Consider the following 18,329-nt stretch of genomic DNA (forward strand, 5'->3'; position numbering starts at 1 on the left):
ACCCTGCCTTGTTACATAATGAACTGTTTGCACCTAAAGGCAAACAGGGACCATTAACATTTGCCACATTGGTTTAAAGGCAAAGCTCTTGATCAGCAGATAAGTGAGAATCTTGATTCCTACATTTGTCATGTAGGCTGTCCTTCGTGACACTGGGAAACATATTGGACATGCCTGTCTCCACCAGAAAGAGCAATAAGTGGGACAGCATGCAAGCATGCATGGAGATAAGGATATGCCACGATGGGACCCCAGCCCCATTCTATTGGCAGAGCAGCATCTCAAATGGAGGAGGGGCGCGTTCAGCCCCACTGACACTGAGGACAATGGATGGGACAAAGGAGCTCCCTGGAACCCCTCACAGCTCTCCCTGCCCTTCCCAGCAATTTTCACTTCCTGAACACTTGTCAGGACCTGGGGGTAGGAAGGAATCCTCTTGGGCTCCTCCAGCACTGCCTGGAGCCGGACATACACAGGGACCACCTGTATTCTCTTGAGGATCTCTGGCCAGGGCTCACCTGCTCCAGGCTCCTCTTGGACTTGCTGCTCTTTGGTCCCTCAACCCCACACTTCCCCAAACCACCTCCTCTACCTCCCCCCATACAGCTTGCTTTAAAAAATGATTTATCAGTGCTTATCACGTGCACAACTCACTGGTTTGTTACTTTAAAAAGCTACCCTTTTTCTTTTTGAACATTTGCCCCTCCTCATTCCCACTCCTCCCCACCCCAGCTCCATTCTCTGGTTTCTCAACAGTTTGTGACTCTATGTTCCTCTCCTCACACTCCTTCAGGGGCAAAGATACAAAAGCGAGATTTGTGGTCAGACAAGCCTGGGGTCAGTCTCAGTGGCACCCCTACCTAGTCCTGGAACTTTGGATAATAGCTCTTTGGAAATGGAACTTTGGAAATGGGAGAGATGCCACCTTCCTTCCTTGCAGGATCCCAGTGAGAAGTGAGGTCATACAAGTAAAGCTTGATGCCTGGCACACAGTTGGTAGTAATTAATGGTGACGATTAGTGTAATAGTTAACATTATTAATACTAACACTGCTATTAATAACAGGGTGTACTCTCTGACATTGTTCATGTAAGAATCACAACCTAACATGTTGATCTTGTGTCTCCAGGGGCCCTCTTTCATCAGTTGCCACCGTCATGCCATGCAAGTTAGGTCTTTCGAACAAGAGTCATTGTTACCACTGGTACTAATCAGGGCAAGTTGTACTGCACTGAGCCTTACAGTTTACAAAGATAAACAAAATGTAATCCCAATCACTCTATATATAAGATCTTATATTACCTATGTTATAAAGGCAGCATATGGACTTAAAGAGGCTAAAGAACTTAGCAGAAAATGGAAATAAGCCCAGGACATCAGATCTCAAATCCTGGGCATGATCCTTCATACTACTGAAAGTATAGTGGGATTTTGGCCAACTTATTCTAATGCTTTTGACCATAACTGGAAGAACGGCCAAAGCCAACATCCCAGAGGCTCGGTTCCTCCTTCCTGGAACCAGGCTCATCTTTCTTCTGACAACCCTGACCCTCCCTTCTTTGCCTGTTTTCCTCCTGTTCGTCTTATCCTCACTCTCTTTCTAATGCTTTGTCTTTGCCAATAATATGTTTCTTTCCTTCGCCAAGGTCACCAGTGGGAGTGCTGTGAGTTCAGGCTGTCAGGGCAATGCTGACCCTCCTCAGCTCCATCCCAGTTCCTGTGTCAGGAGCCCTGTGTCCTCTCCAGCCCTGGAGAGTCACTTGTCCTTCAATTTGATAAGCACTGTCATCAATGGGTCAGTCCTCAGGCTCACATGCCAGTTGCATAAAGGTTTCCAAGACTGGGACAAGGGGTGTAGTCGGGCAACTGTCCTCTTGGGGAAGGTTTTAGAGAAGTGGAACTACACCTGTCTGGGCCAACAAGGGTTAAGCATTCCTCCAGGAGGGGGAAGGTGGGCTTGGGTAACCTCTAGAATTCCCTCCCAGAGTCTGCGGACAGAAATATCTCTGCTCTGTTGATGAATGAGTCTATGAGCAATTTCCAAGAGTAAGAAAATAAATCTGCCAGACAGTAAGGTTCTGGTGAACCACCACAACTACCAAAGTTGTTTAATACAGCAAGCTAGAGAAGCTTCTCTTTCTCTTTCTCTCTCCCACTCCCCTCCCCCCGCCCACACAGCATACACACAAAGTCATATCCAATATATTTCTGCATTCAGTGTAATGATTGACATTCTACTCTACAACACGGGTCATCTGTGGCATTCTATTCACCTTTCTGTTAAATGCATACACATGCCCACAAAAACAGTCTCATAGGAAAGCACCATGAAGGCAACCACAAGCGATGAAGCCAGGCAGAGCAGTGGCCTCGCTGCTCATCTGGCCCAAGTCTCCTCCCCTGGGGATTCATTGAGGTAGGTCCTCCCACGCATGGCCCTGGAGTCTCTTCCCAGAGCAGCATCTGAATCTCGTGGCTGCCGCCTTCCATCTCTTGGAGGAGGACCTGCTTCCTGGCTCTCACCCGAGCCCCTCAAGCCTTTGTCTATCACTGTCTCTGTCAGGCAGGTGATTTTAAACTTCCATTCCTAAAAGACGCATATTATATAAAAAATGTTTTAAGTGCCTCGGGTGTTTTGTTTCTCATTGCTTCATAGAAGTGACATTAATAGCCAGGGAAGAGCTCTGCTGAGTGCAATTATGGAGGATGTTTCAGGTATGAAAGCTGTTTTGAGCCTGCTAATGTTTCCTAATTACAGGCCTTTTGGTAGAGAGAGAAAAAGATAAAGAGTGGGTGGGAGGCCTAGGGTGGGGAGCCCTGACTTATCTCAGTGGTTTACCTGAAGAGGGAATAGGAGGGGAGGGAATGAGGGAGGGAACAGGGAGGTCAGAGGCCCAACAGCAGGGAGGCTGGGCCTCTCAGTTGAGAAAGTGGTGCTAATTCCTAGGGAACAGCTCAGAGAAAGGATACCACCCATGTCTCTTACCGTGAGAAAAAAAAAAAAACCTTTTGCAGACTGAGCCTGAATTCAAGGAGGCTCAGTCTGGGAGTTCCTTCTGGAACCCACCCTCTGAAGATACCACAATGGGTAGCATTTCGTTGGGGAAGACAGTGGAGCATAATTGTTGGCAGGAGAGCCAGCCTCCAGGAGGTTAAAGGTCAACATTGGCACTTTATCACCATGAGACCTTAGGCAATTTACCAGCTGCTCCGTGCTTTAGCTTCCTCATCTGTAAAATGGGGCTATTGTGAGGATTAATGTGTGCCTGGCTATAAGGCACTTAGGGTCTGTCATACAGTGATAGATTTTTTTTTTCCTACCTAGCATCTAGTCATCTTTCTGTTACCTGTATCCTGATTCCCTCTGTTACTCTCTCCTGCCTTTCTCCCTGGCCTCCCAGTAGGCTCTCCACAACACAGGAATGGACACGGGACCTCAGTGTCAATTTCCTCCCCAGGGGATGGTCTAGAGTGAGCATGAGAGGGATTCAAGCCAAGCCAGCCAGGCCCACTCAGAGCTAATTCCAGGGCTTTTACTGGGAGACCCAGGAGGAGATGTCTGCTCTTCTCCAGGGCATACAGATGAAAAAGGCTATAGCGACTGGGGCTGCTGCAGACGGACATCTTATGACCAAGAAGAACTCCAGCATGAAACCTACACTGTGGGAGTAGAGAGAGGAGAAAAAAGGATGGGAAGACAGAGAGAAAAGAGATAAAACAAGAGAGTGGGTAGGAGGGATCGATTGATAACCACCCCAACTTGAAGCCACACCAGCCACTGGACCATTCAGTTTCATGAGCCAAGCTATCCTTCAGGACTGGGTTTTGCTTTTCTGTCACTGGCCACCAAAAAGCCCTGACAGATACTAAAGCATAGAATGATAATAGCTTCCAGCAATCAGCGATCAGGTCCAAAGCTCCCAAGTCCCCATTCAGTGGTGCCCGTCTGAGAAATCATGGCCAACCCCACCTTCTTCTGCCTTCCTGCTACTGGCATGTCCTGAAATTCAAATGTGGTGAAATTCCATTCACAAAACCATTTTGCCCAGAGCTAAATTTCTCTTGGATTTTTCTAATCTAGCTCAGGCTTTTCTGCCTTAATAAGCATGATTGAATCATTAAAGGAAGAAAACAGAAAATTCAGCCCTCCAGAGGGTTAGTGACGTGCTAACATTTCCTAAGTGTTTACCAAGGAAAACTTTTTACTGATATTGTTTCATATATGACAGAGTTATCATCCTTACCCCATTGAGCAGAAATGAAAACTGAGACTGAAGAAGTCTAAATAACAGACCCAAGATCACACAGGCAGGGAGTGCAGATCCAGAAAAATAGCCGGTTTATTTGACGCCAGTACCTGAGGCCTTAACTGCTTCTCCATAAAGGTCTTATCCATCAGACCAGATAAATCGTAATTGATTTTGCTCAGCTTTGGAATGGATGAGGTGTTATTAGAGTGGGTTTCTCTCCTGAGTGTGCTTTCCTGTGTCACTTGAGGTGGGCAGCTGGTGGGGGATCTGACAGGGACTGAGGAGACAGCCAGGGGCTGCCAAGTGGCCTAGAAAGCGCACACATAAACAACCAAGCAGCAGCTGTGCATTCAGCCTGCGCACAGGCACTCATGGGCATGTATCTCGTATCAGGAGTTAATTTACCAAATACGGACATTCAAATACGTGTTGTTCCTTTCACAGTAGCCTGCTCTGGAAGCTCTCCATTTAGTCTAATAATCCTCCCATTATTGAAAGTGTTTCCAGAACTCTAGAACTGCTTACCGAAGCACAGGGTGAGATCAGCTAATTTAACTTCATACACACACGCACACACACACACACACACACACACACAAACACACACACACACAAGCATATGTATGCAGACACACACATATATACATACATACATTCATATATATTCATACACATATATACAGATACACATATATACACACATATACATATACACACTATATACATATGTACATGTATGTATATATACAGACACATAGCACATATATACACATGTACAAACATATAGACACATATATACATATATACAGACATATATACACATGTATATGTACATACACAAATATACATAAACTCATATATACAGACATATATACACATGTATATGTACATACACAAATATACATACACTCATATATACATGCACACACATACTTATATTTCTAAAGATATATATATGCACACATACATACACACGGAGTACACCAGCCCAGCTCACTCATCCTGAGGGTTCATGAGGCTTTGCTTCAGACTTCCTTCCTGTTTTTCCTCTATCACATCCCCCTTCCTATGGTGAAGATCTGCCAGTGTTAAAGTAGTCAACACAGCCTATCACAGGCCCTGAAGGTGGTTCCACAGGACAGCACAGGAGGAGGTGGAGACTGGAAGCCCTCGCAGCACTTTTTGGAAAGTAAGAACTCGGGTAGATGTTTACACGTAAGCCACACATCTCACAAACACAGAAACTTACACACACAGAAGCCAATGGTGGCCCAAGTACAAATGGCCATGAGCCCTGGCCAACCACTTCAAAAGTAAAAGAACTGTGGACTGAGATTTCCAACAAGCAAGTTAAATAAGCCCCTTGATCAGAGGGACTAGGTTTGCCTTTCTAATCCATCACAGCCAGGGGCTGAAAGCAACAGGGACTTTCTTCTGCCTGTCCTGGTCCCCTTTATTATGCTTATCTCAGGAGAAGTGGCTCCATGTGCATCACTAATTATGCTCTTTAAAAAGATATTGACAACCAATTGAGTGTTAAGAGGCCTACAACAAACATGTTACAGTGCATTTGGGTTACAGTAAGCCTAAATTGAGTATCTCCTAAGTTCAGGGCACTGTGATGGAGATGCAGACAGGTATCAAGAATGATAATTATTCATTTACTCAGTCAACAAAACATTAATCTGATCCTGTCCTATGCCAGGCTGGTGCTGGGCACCAGGGACACAAAGAGGGAGCTGACTCATTCTCTGACCAGTGCAACAGACTGACACATCAACAGATATTTAACTTATAGAGTGAAGAACAGTATGATAGAGGTTGGTACAAAGCCCCACAGGCTTTAAAAAAATGGGGCACCCACCCCAGCCATGGTGGGAGGAGCATCCAGGAGCGTCCCAGAGGGGCTGAGAACAAAACTGACACCTGAGAGACAGAGTGTCGGGGAGAAGGAACAGAGTAGGGAGGCCAGGGAGCATCTAGGAACTGGAGCAGATCTGGAGGTGCAATCAGAAAGACTGCTACTTACAGAGCACTGCCCATGGCTGGGCACAGCGCTGACTGTTTATCCACAGGACCTGTCTGAACTCCCCACTGCCTAGAGGTCCAGAAATGTGAAGGTTAAGGAATCTTTCAGGACAGGGCTAGAAGCCAGCCCAAAGAAAGGGTCACCCGGGGCTGTGGTGAGGGTCCCTGGGATAGCCCGTTAGTGGGAGCTCAGCCTCTCCCTGGCATTTGTTACTTTGTAAATGTGTTTGTTACCTTTTTCCTCTGTTCATCAGGTAGCCCCTGATTTAGATTAAACCTAAAGGCCTTCATTGAAAGGCAGGGTGCTGCAATAGATTATAAAGCAGCATTTTTAATCTGGGTGTACTTTCTGGTTTTGACATGTAATATTGCTTTCCAACAATAAAACTGAGAATGATTTGTGGGTTTTGCGTAGGTGAGTGGTCCAACCCCTTCCTATATCTGGTATTTCTCAAGTACAGCAGCAAAGGCACACACTTAGCCCCATAAAAGGAAGAGTCCTTTGGCCTCTCTCTGGGTCTGGAAAGCCTGCCACACAGGGGATGGGGCCCATCGCAATGCCAGCTGGGCCCCTGGCAGCACTGTGTACCTCCTCTGGATGGGGCAAACCCAGTTCCTTTGAGGCCTCCAGAACAATGCCACCCTCCATCTCTGCCTTAAACATCCATGCGTGGTATCCTGACTGCAGAGAAACAATCTGAGGACTTTTCCTCCTTTTTGGGCTGACAGTCCATCTCTCTGCCCGATCTTCTCCACACTAGGTCTCAGAAAAAGGTGGACCCCTGCTCTCCCAAGCCTCCTGGCTTCTCAAACACCTGAGCTCCTCAGTGCCATGAAGTTCATCCTCCTCTGCTCCAGCAGCTCACGCCGTGAACCACTCAGAGCCTCTTCATCACCCGGAAGACTTCTGTGTGTCTTAAATCTGATGTCAAGGTGCCAGGTCTTCCTCCAGTCCCAGCCTTGCCATCACATCTGTTCCTTAGCCTCACTGAGACCTACATCTGGGGCCCCTGGGCTGGTCACACCAGTCCCTCCCGGCCTCACTCTCTTTCCTGTGGGGTAGATGTCATGAAATAAGGTGCCAGCGTCATCAGCCCCTGGCCCCTTCAGTCCTGCCATTTTTTTCCTGTGCAACCAGAACTCTGGATGATCCCACTGCCATAGCTCTTCCAGGCAGTAAGGCAGCTGAAGGAGGCCTGTAGATCAGGATCCTCACCGGTGCACAGTTGTCAGCCACAATTCAGCTCTTACTCCTTGCCATAGTCCTTCGAGATATGCCCAGCCTCTCTGCAGCTCTCAGTAGCAGTTCCTTTTGTGCCCTCTCAACACCTGCTACCCAGACTCCACATGCCTCACCCTCCAAACCTCACTTCCAACCTCAGAGAGAAGATATGCAGCTGAGAGGAATTTTCTATTTCATGGCTCTGTCATGTCAAAACTGAGCACTCTCAGCTCTCTGTAGGTGCCTTTATCTCTGTCTTGCTATTTCAACAGGAAAGGAGCCATTTGCCCGGGAAAGGCAAATGCGCCCACAGCCCCTTGTTCCCTCCGTCTACCAAGCTCTGTCCTCCCTCCCCTTACCAACTGCTGTCTCTACTGCCCACCTCCTACTGACTCTTCACCTCTCTGCTTTCTGGCTTCCTGTGCTGGGCCCCTCTGAAACCATCCGTATACTTAACCATAGGGTTCTTGCAGCTAAACCCAGTGGAAATGTTTAACACCCAGAAGCATTTGCCACTTTTGTGCCCTCCTCCCTGACACACTCTTCCCCTGGCTTCTAAAACTGGACCTCCTCTTCGTTTTCTCCTGCTCCCAGCCCACTCCTTCCCAGTCTCCTGGTCAGGTTCTCTCTGGCACTTCAGTGCAGGTTATCCACCCAAAGCTCTCACCTCTTTCCTCTTTGGACACTCCCCTGGGAAACTGCAGCCACGCCCCAGGCTCCCATCTCACTGACATGGGGCCGCCTTCTGATTCCATTGCCCCAAGTCAAATACTGATGGCACACCTTCCCATGGGTGCCTCAGAGACGCTTCAAGCTTGACAGGTCCCAGATTGACTCATCCTCTTCCCACCCAAGCATACTCCTTCTCCTGTGTCTTCTGACTCCAAGGATGGCACCATCATCCACCCACTTGCTCAAGTCAGAAACTTTCAACAGTGAAACATTGAGTCAGGTAGTGAACTAGGTGTAAGTTGCCAATGATGAACAAATGCATAGAGTCCTGGCCACCCTGGAGGTTATAATATGGCTGAAGAGGGGCTAGAAATGAATCAAATTCTAACACAGAGAGATATAAACTTTGGGACTGTGTATTGTGCTATTGGTAAAGCTCCCTGGCACTGAGAAGACCTGTGATGGGGAATCCAACATGACTGGGATGCAGACAGCATATCCCTGAGGATGGACACGAGCAGAGATCTGAAGATAATAAAAGGAAAAGTCAAGAATCAGTTCTGGTTTCTGGCCTTTATAAATGTGCTAAGATTTGGACAGAGAATGCACGTGTGTGGGTGGGGAAAGGAAAAGGGGGTGAGATCTGCTTGGGCCATGTTGAGACTGATATGCCCATGAGCATCCAGTGAAAGAGGTGGCAGCTAGACATGTGAGTCTGAGCCAGATATACTAACTTGGGAGTCACTGGTGTGTTCACAGAATTGGAGGGTACTGTCCTGGAAGAGCACAGAGGAAACAGGCAAGCAGGCCTGGGATGGAAGCATAGTCCTTGATCCTCCTTTTCTACCCAGACCAAAGGTCATGTTGACCCTCCCACTGGTCACTGTAAACTAGACAGACTCAGAAGCTACTCCGGGCACCAAGAGAAGAATGATCTGGCTGTGTGTTGCCTCACAATGAGTGTTGGGGAAAGGCAGCTGAGCATGCTGGTAGCAAGTGGGGAGGGCAAACAGGCAGAGCCCAGACAGCTGCTGTCTCTAAAGGGCATGCCTTGACTTTGAATGTTTCCCTCAAGGAGAATCTTCCCTGGGAAAGGATATCAGAAGTATAAAGAAAACAGGTGTTGTGTACAAAAACCAAGGGAAAAATTGAACATAAATTATGTCGGGGCCTTGTAAAAACACACAAGCCTTCAAACAATAACATAATTTGTAAAAGATGGCAAATTCTTAATATCCAGGTGATATGGAAGAACTGCTGCCTCATCGGCTTTACATAAAGTCCCAAGTAAAAGTGGGAAGATTTTCCTGGTTGCCCACGGTGTTTCTGGCATGACTTGGACTTGTTCAGTGTGGTCTGGCTCTGCCCCTGTCCCCGCTCCCTGCTTTAGGGAATGCCAGCTCATTTTGGACCTTGCTTCCCTGTTTCATGGCATGATTCTTATGCCTCGAGCAGTGCAATTCTTCAAGTGCTGGCATAGAGTAACAGTGAGAAACCAGTGGAGAATGCACAGGTGAGATAACTGTCTGCCCTGTGACCCGAATGTCCCGATTAGAACCATCCCTGCAGCAGAACCAGGGCATGGTAATGATGTGCTATGCTGGAGATCCTTCATGGGGTGTAGAGGTTACAGGGATGGGATGCGGAGAGAAGGCCTGGGACAGAGGAGGAGGCCCAGGGCCACCCTGTCCCAGCCAAACATCACCCACTGGCTGGGATGAAGAGAGCACTCCCACCTCCTCTTGCCTTCTCCCTTCATGATTAACCCCTGAAATTAGCCGACTGCCCAAGCCAGGGATATGAACATCATCTTCACCTCCTCTCTCTTTCTCTCCTTCCTGCCATAGTCCATCCATTGCCAATTCGCCCTCCTTAACTTCTCTCAAACTAGCCTCTGCATATCCTATTTTAACTTGATTCTTTTGTCACACCCAAGATAGCTGAAAGAGCCTCTTAAATGCCTTTCTCTCAACTGTTCTTTACAATCCTGTCAACAAGTGTGACCATTTCTTTCTCCTGCTCAGGATCTCTCCATTTCCTATGGGATAAAATCCAAGTTCCCTGCTCAGCATGGTAGTCACAGCCCATCGCCACCCTTCCAGGTTCCAACTTACCTTCCGGCCCTATCTCAGCAGCATTCACACCATGCTCTGTTCCATACACACAGACTCTTCCCTCTTATGTGTTTTCATAATCTCATCATCCCTTTCAACCAGCATTCCTCCTACTTAGAACATCTTTCCAGGCTCTCAGTACAACATCTGTCAATCTCCTACTCATGCTCTAAAACCCAGCTTGCTTGCACCTTGTCTGTAAAGGCTTCTTGTCTAACCTCATGGTTTCTCATTCCCAACTCTGTGCCCACACCTACCTGTTGATCTCCAGTGCCACACACTGGTTCCCACAGGAGGCCATGAGCTCCTCAAGGATAATCTATCTTTGTAGCTGGCCAGGTACATGAACACTAGGCAAATAAATCATGAATGTATCTCCAAGGCAAGGTCTAGGTGAAAGAGAGCCTTAGCCATTCTGAACTCTACCTCCTCCCTCATGTCTTTGCCTTTGCTGCAGCCCTTTGGCCATCACAGATCTCTGATATGCCTCAGTGCCACTAGCCTGCATGCCCCCATCCCCACACAGCCATGGCCCTAGTTGTCTAGGTGTCAGCTTTCATAAAGGACTGTGTCAAGAGATGGTCTACATCAGCACATGAGGCAGCAGCTCAGGTCTGAGACCCCCGGTGCTGTCTTTACATGGATGGGCAGTGGACACAGCCATTCACACCTGTATTCCATTCCCTACAAGTAATGCTCTGGGCAGTCTCTACTCTCCTAGATATCGTATGGGTCCAGGACCTCACAGCAGGATTGAAAGACGAATGGTTTGATACTCACCCCTGACGCAGGATTGGCTGTCCAGCCCAGCTCTGCAGTAGCCGTTCTGGTGTCCATTAATGTTTCTGTAGATTAAAAAGAAAAAAAGAATAAACAAAAACGATGAGTCAGAAGGATTGCTATACAGTGGCCCTCAAGGTCACGAAGTTGTTTGTGATAGTAAATGACAGTATTACAAGGAGGTTTGTGCATCTTCAAGCCCAGGCCCCTCTGTGAAGCCCAAGGCTCAGATAGCAAAAGAAGCCTGCCAAGATTATGCAGCTTATGGCAAAGTTGGATACAGACTTCACATCTGATGCTAAGTCCAGTGCTCTCTCCCCGGTGACCCCAAGGCTCCTGTGTAGTATGAAGTCATCTGTGCACTCACCACTTTACCCCCAAGTCCCAGCTTCTTCCCAGATTATTCTCCCCAGAGATTCTGCCAGGGCCATGTTGACCAAGTAGCCAAATTTAATTACTTCCTCAAGCCTTTCTAGGCTGCCTCTTTCTGCCTTCTTCTTCCCCATTGTGCAGCTTCTCTGGCCTCATCTGTCTGCCCTCCTTCCTCTCCACACATTCTCCTCTGCCTCCCCATCACGCATCTATATTGACACCCTTGGGTGACTTCCCATCAACTCCAAAGGGCTCACATAGCTTTGTCAAAGGTTTCACGTAGAACACAAACACACATCCCATATCCCAGCAGCCTACCATGCAGGTGATGAAGTGGCAAGGGTGGCCACAGCAGCCAGCTAGTTACCATCCTTCCTCTGGCCACAGGAAAGGAAAGACAGACACCTGGATGCTGCTGTGAGCTCCTAGGAGCCATCAGGGATAAACTGCACATATTTAAAACATATGATTTGATACATTTTGATATATATGTACACCAGTGAAACCATCACCATAAATTAAGATAATAAACATATTCATCATACCCAAAAGTTTATTTAGTCCCTTTGTAATCCTTTCCTTCCTCCTGCTCCTAACCCACCATGTCCCTGTCCCAGGCAATGACTCATCTGCTTTCTGTCACTGTAGAATAAATGGCATTTTCTCACATTTCATATAAGTGGAACCATATAGTATATGCCATTTTTTAAAAATCTGGCTTCTCTCACTCAGCATAATTATATTAAGACTTATTCATGTTGTTGTGTATACCAATAGCTAATTTCTTTTTATTGCTGAGTAATACTCTTTTGTGTGATGTGCCACCATTTGTTTATTCATTCACCTGTTGTTTCCAGTTTGGGGCTATTATTGTGAGAGTCTATGGGAGTTCCAGTTCCTCCATATTTTCATTGACACTTGGCATGGTCATTTGTTTTTAACTTTAGCCATTTTAATCAGCGTGTAGTGGTATATCATTATGGTCCTAATTTTCATTTCCTTGCTGGCAAATGGTGTTAAACATCTTGTCACATACTTACTTGTCATCCATAAATCTTCTTTGAAGTGTCAATTCAAATCTTTTTCTCCTTTCTAAATGGATTATTTTCTTATTATTGAGTTTGAGAGGTCTTTATATATTCTGAATACAACTCCTTTTGCAGATATATGCTTTGCAAATATTTTCTCCCAGTCTGTGGCTTATGTTTTCATTTTCATAACAGTGTCTTTCAAAAATCAGAAGTTTTTAATTTTGATGAAGTCCAAGTTATTATTTTGTTTTCTTTTACAGTTTAGTGCTGTGTCTGAAAAATCTTTGCCTAACCCAAGGTCACAAAGATTTTTTTCTCCTACCTAGGTCTATGATTCAAGTTAATTTTTGCATAAGGTGGAAGGTATTGGATCAATGCACTTCTTTCTTGATGTGGATATCCAATTCTTGCAGAGGGACACTTTTCAAAATTTACACAATGGTGCTATATGGGCAGGTGATGGTGTCCTAGTCCCCTGCGTTCCCAGGATATGTATCAAGGGAACAGACACAGCACCTCCCAGCTGCATAGCTACTCAACAAACATGGAAGGGTACAATATAAATGATGCATTGTTCGGGTTTTTTTCTCCCCTTGTCCTTCCTACTGCCTCCCCTTCCCATAACCATGAGAACAGCTCCTCCTTGTTTACCACATCAGGATGAGATGTGAATGCAGAGTCACAAAATCTTGGGCCCATTATGAAATAGAAGAATCCTGTCATAAACCAAAGGTTTGGGGATAAACCCATCTTAGGAGCAGGACTAAGGGAATTAAAACAGAAGTGGTAAATGGGGAGCTATGTGGAAGAAAGCGTCTTCCTATGCTCTCATTGCTCACTCAATCCCAAAGAGCTACCCACTCCACAAGAGAAATGCTGAGAGCCTGTCCAGGACACAGTGGCTTGGATATTCAGCATCCTAGGGAGGTGAGGGAGTGGCCAATGGCCCCACCAGACTAACATGGCACTCAGGGACCTCAGGGGGGCTGAAGGGCCTGAGTGGGTCTAATGAGGGAGACCTGGGAGCACCCAGTGGTGACCTGCATGGGATATAAGCAGGGTTCAGGTGGGGTACAGGGTATCTCAGCAGGTGCCTGTGTGGATAGGAGCCAACAGAGCCAGGGAGCACCTTCCTCCACAGCTTAACACAATGGGCCTACCTGTAACCCAGATAGCACTTCTGCTACCCCAGTGAAACAGGGGCTCAAACTGGAAATGAACAGGAGTAAAAGGAAATAAAGAAAGCTGCATTTTCCTACCCATGTGAGTTTGTGTTCAGATTGAGTCGTGCCCTATGCATATTTCAAGGAACATAAGCATTGGAGCAGGCTTCTTAAGTTTGTTTTCATCTCCAATTCTTCTGACAGCTGGGGAGGCTGGTCCCTGCTTAGAGCAGCTCTCCCTCCCTCCCCCCATCTCCACTTCACAGCACTAATAATGATCATGACACACCAAATTTACATAATACACTTCTCAGAAGACACTCCATGAGGCTCTGTAGAAACTCATCTCCGTGATTATTAAAATGTCTCTGCCAGGTGGGCCTGAAACAGGGGCAACTGAATCCTTGTGGCAGAGTTGGGAATCGGGGTACAGGAAGGTGCAGTGCATTCTCTCAAGCCACACAGTTTCCCACCCTGACACCAACAGCCTCAAATCTCAGCACATGGACCACAAGGCCAACTTGGGCTTTTGAGGGGCTCTGCTGAAGCTCTGGGGTTGGGCAGGAGTGGGATCCTCACTCATAAAGCCAAGAAGCCACAAAAGCTCCCAGAATAATGCATCCCCCACCCCAACAGCAATATCATGTTGGAGGAGCAGGGAGCGGGCAAAGGGTGGTGGTGAGGAAAACAGAGTCCAGAATCAAACAAAAGAATCAACCTTACTTCTTTGTCGTCCAAGGACTCATTTGTTTTGTTAACCCCATAAATATAGCCCAAGACTTCATATTAGTCATGATCACCTGCTCTAAAGCTGTAATTAAATCTGCTTCTAAATAGTGTTTTCCACGCACTCTGTTGGACAGAATTTGCAGCAAGAGAAATCCATTTCTTTACATCTGCCCATTGTGGAGACAGAAGACCACAAAACCATAAACCATCCACTCGATATGATTAAGGGCAGTTTCTTTTCTGGCACAGAGAGCTCCTGATGATGGCATAACACTCTAGTGAGGGCTGAATAAAAGTGATTTGAGCAGGTTTACTTCTCCCTGGAGAGGAAGAGCGCACTCATTTGCATTTATAAAACATATTGAGAGTTCTGGCAGAAAGTTATGGTGGAAGCACAATTAAATATTTACCATCGCTTCTGCTCTCAAACAGTGGCACGGGGACCAACCCAGCTGCAAGTGCATGTGGTGCTGTCAGATCTGGGGATTCCTGCAGAGGACACGACTCTGGGACCCATGCTCACCACCCTCTGGGAGCATGTACTCAGTGCCCAAGGGGAGATCGCCGGGAAGGGCATACACATGGTGGAGACAGTGCTGGTGTGGGCAGACCAGGTCCCAAGTCCCATCTTCACTACCTAGAAGAGATATGACCTTGCTCGTGTCATACAACCTCCCCCGTCCCTCTGCCCTCCCTCTGTCTCTCTCCATCTCTCTCTCCATCTGTGCCCCTCATCTGCAGGATGGGCCTAGTGCTAACTAGTAGGCAGGATTATGGGGGGGAGAAGGTGAGGCTGAGTGAAATAAAACACTGTGAAACATGAGGTATTGCTATTACTATAACTTAAATCACTCCAAGCTTTAGTCTCTTTAGCTATGACAAGAATCTGATATGGTATATTCTATATGATATCAATAAAGTATCTTTAAGAATCTAATTATGTTACACATCTAATGATATCTCATCTGCTTTCTTCTTTGCACTGTTGTAAAGACCAAGGGAATAACACATGTTGGGGATACAACAATGTATATAAATTGATGTGTGCCCTAGAGAAATTCATGGTTTAGTTGAGGAAAGGACAAGAAGCAAAGTCATAACTGGCACCCTATTCTGGCTGAGCCTATGAGAAAAAGACTGGAAAAAGGAACTGGAAAAATTCTTCTGTATGTGAGGAACAGGTGTGCCTGTCCCAATAGGGAGCATCAGGGAGATTCGCCCTGTGTGTAGGCAAAGGGAAATGCTTGAGGTTTCCTGGAAAGCGGTGGGCAGTGGTGAGGAGGGAAGAATGGAGTATCTCCCCCTGCCTCTTGGGACAGAGATGGGAGAGTGACTCCTAAAAGCAACAGTGGGAGGGGCAAGAACCAGTTGAAGGGAATGAAGTAGGAGTCATCCCAAGCAGATGGGAGAGTGAGAAAAACAGTGAGCAAAAGGAGAAGGGAGGCTAAGAAGGGAGATAGAAGGGATCTCTGGCAAGGGTTGGCTTCACTTGCAGGAACCTGGGAAGGATGAGATGCATAAGAAACCTGGCATAGAGCCAGGTACTGTGGTGTGCCCCTGTAATCTCAGCTACTCAGGGGAGACTGAGGTGGGACATCTCTTGAACCCAGAGTTTGAGACCAACCTGAGCAACATAACAAGACCCCATCTCAAAAACAAACAAACAAACAAACAAACAAAACCTGACAGAGAGATCCCATATTCCCAGGGAACACTTCCCTGTAGAGGCTTCAGTATGGAGACCCTCAGGGCATTCCCACCAACCAGTGGGGCCACCGCCTGGGGGGTCTGGATGGTGGGTCCAGGTCTGAGCCTCCTGTGAGGAAGAAGAGGCAGCTACTGTCTGGCCCTGCAGGCAGTTTCTGTTTCTGTCTGGATTGGCACCTTTGGATATACTGACATTTGGGAAAAATTAGACACCCATCATGTTGAAAAGGAAATAAACTCTTTTTTTACAGCTCTTCCATGGTTTTTGGAGAGACATTAATCAGATATTCAGTTGAAATATTTAGTGTCCTTCCATCATGGTAACAAAATACGACATATACTAACAGATGGAATAGCAGCTTCCAGGCCTTTTCTGAGCAGTGCCTTATGTGTATTTGATAAGGCAAGTCCACAGACCTTTCAAGCAGGACAGGGCTAGTGCCACCATGCAGTCATTTCCCTGTGTTATTCTCCACAGCCCATAGAACTCTTTAAGCCTGAAAGCCACACTATGGAATAGCTCAAGAACAAAGCTGCTATTATGTAAATGCAAGCAGCCCAGAGTTGGTCCCACTGCACAAAGGACACATGGCAGCCCCAACTCCTTCCCTCTACCTCTGCAGAGGATCCTTGCAAGAGAGCTGCAAGGTGGTAAAAAGGGGTTCAGGTATGCATTCAACAAAGAATTTTTAGTAACTCGTATGGAGATAGGGGGAAGGGAGTGCTGTGCAAGCAGAGATGAACAGGGAATAGACAGACATTCCAGCCCTCAGGGAGCTTGCAGCCACACAGAAAACAGAAATTATTCCAATAACCATGCAAATAGATCTGCAATGGCAGCCTCAGTGAATGGTAGGAGATGGACTCATAGGAACAATGTGAGCATGGAATAAAATGGCAAGTGTATGGAGACTGGTAGGCAGCTGGAACTTCCTCCTTTTCCCCAGGCCCTGGCTGTTGAAAGCGCAGAGACCACCCGCGTCCCCTTCACATATTTGTGTATGAGCACACACACAGGTGCATGCATACACACACACACACACACACCTGCCCTAAGACAGTCCATACTGGCAAGAGTGGGCTATATTAAATAATACTCCCCAGTCCCAAATCCAGACTGCACTAGGTGCCAAGGGTGTGCGTGGCCTGGTCGTCTGCCTTCCCTTGGGGTCTCTGAGCTGTCCTCTGGACCCGGTCTACACATGCTTTGCTGGCTGGGCAGGCCAGCCCTATTGGCATGGAGCTCCTGTATGATGTCCACATGGCTCCTCAGGGTGTCTACTGCCCTTGACCCTCAGCCCTTGCAACAGGGGCCCACCACTAAAGGTGTTTGAGCCCCAACTTCACACCATGTCCAGACCTCCTACTGCCTGTACAGGCTGATCTCCCTGTAATCTCATCCCTACCCTCCGAATTGGCCTCATGTTGCCTGCTGGCTTTGGATTTTGGAATGGAATTGGTTGACTGTAAACTGTTAAAGGCACCAGCCTGTGTTCTATCATGACCAGTGCCTGGGCCCAGCACAGCCACAGAAGTTCAAAGAGAACATGTTCTAAGCAAACTTTCCACAACCCATCTCCCATGTGTCTCCCCCATCTAAATCTTCTTCCTCCAGCAATTCTCTTCTTCTTCACACCAAACCCTTCCAAACTTCCCTGGAGCCCAGCTGTGAAACTTCAGCAGCATTTAATTTTGATTCCTTCCTCTACTTCAGTCTTTTACTCAATCATTAACCATATTCCAATGGTTCTTTCTTCCTTTACAGCATCTTTTTCAGATGTGTATTCCTTTTCATTCTCAGCACCCCATCTGACTCCAAGGCTTCATTCCTGCACGTGAGGACCACAGCAACCCCCTCGTAACTGGTGTCTCATCCAGGAGGCCTCATATGAGTTGCTCTTTATGCAGCTGGCGACTTCATTGTCTGATAATGTAAATAGTTCAGCTTTTTAAAGAGTAATATGGCCACACTAAAGAAAGGCTTATAGCGTCTCAGGCCCTCTGACCACCTAATAACTTCACTCCCAAGAATTTTTCCAAAGAAAATAATTTCAGAAGTAAACAAAAAGCCCTATATCATGAAGCTGTTCATTGCATCATTATATAAACTATGAGAAAAACTGGAACTAGCCCATCCATAGGGGAAGGAAGAGGTGCAGGATAGCACATTCACACGCCTGGAGTGTTATGAAGACAATGTAGCAGTGAGCAGAATGTGAGCAGTGAAAGAGAAAGCAGGAAGCAGAACTGTGTGAGCCAAC

The 18,329-nt window shown here is 46.8% G+C and overlaps 1 protein-coding gene across 7 annotated transcripts in view; it reads right to left on the reverse strand.

Annotated features, from left to right (window-relative positions):
* The window catches only part of EPHB1 (EPH receptor B1), a 501,064-nt gene that overhangs the window by 317,002 nt on the left and 165,733 nt on the right, over positions 1-18,329 (reverse strand). For all 7 annotated transcript variants that reach the window (XM_032144100.3, XM_058433527.1, XM_058433526.1 and 4 more), the window contains one exon: positions 11,067-11,131. In XM_032144100.3, the coding sequence (XP_031999991.1) occupies positions 11,067-11,131 (65 nt within the window). The remainder of the gene's footprint in view (positions 1-11,066; positions 11,132-18,329) is intronic.

Source organism: Hylobates moloch, unplaced genomic scaffold, assembly GCF_009828535.3.
Source record: "Hylobates moloch isolate HMO894 unplaced genomic scaffold, HMol_V3 SCAFFOLD_22, whole genome shotgun sequence".
NCBI classification, from domain to species: Eukaryota; Metazoa; Chordata; class Mammalia; order Primates; family Hylobatidae; genus Hylobates; species Hylobates moloch.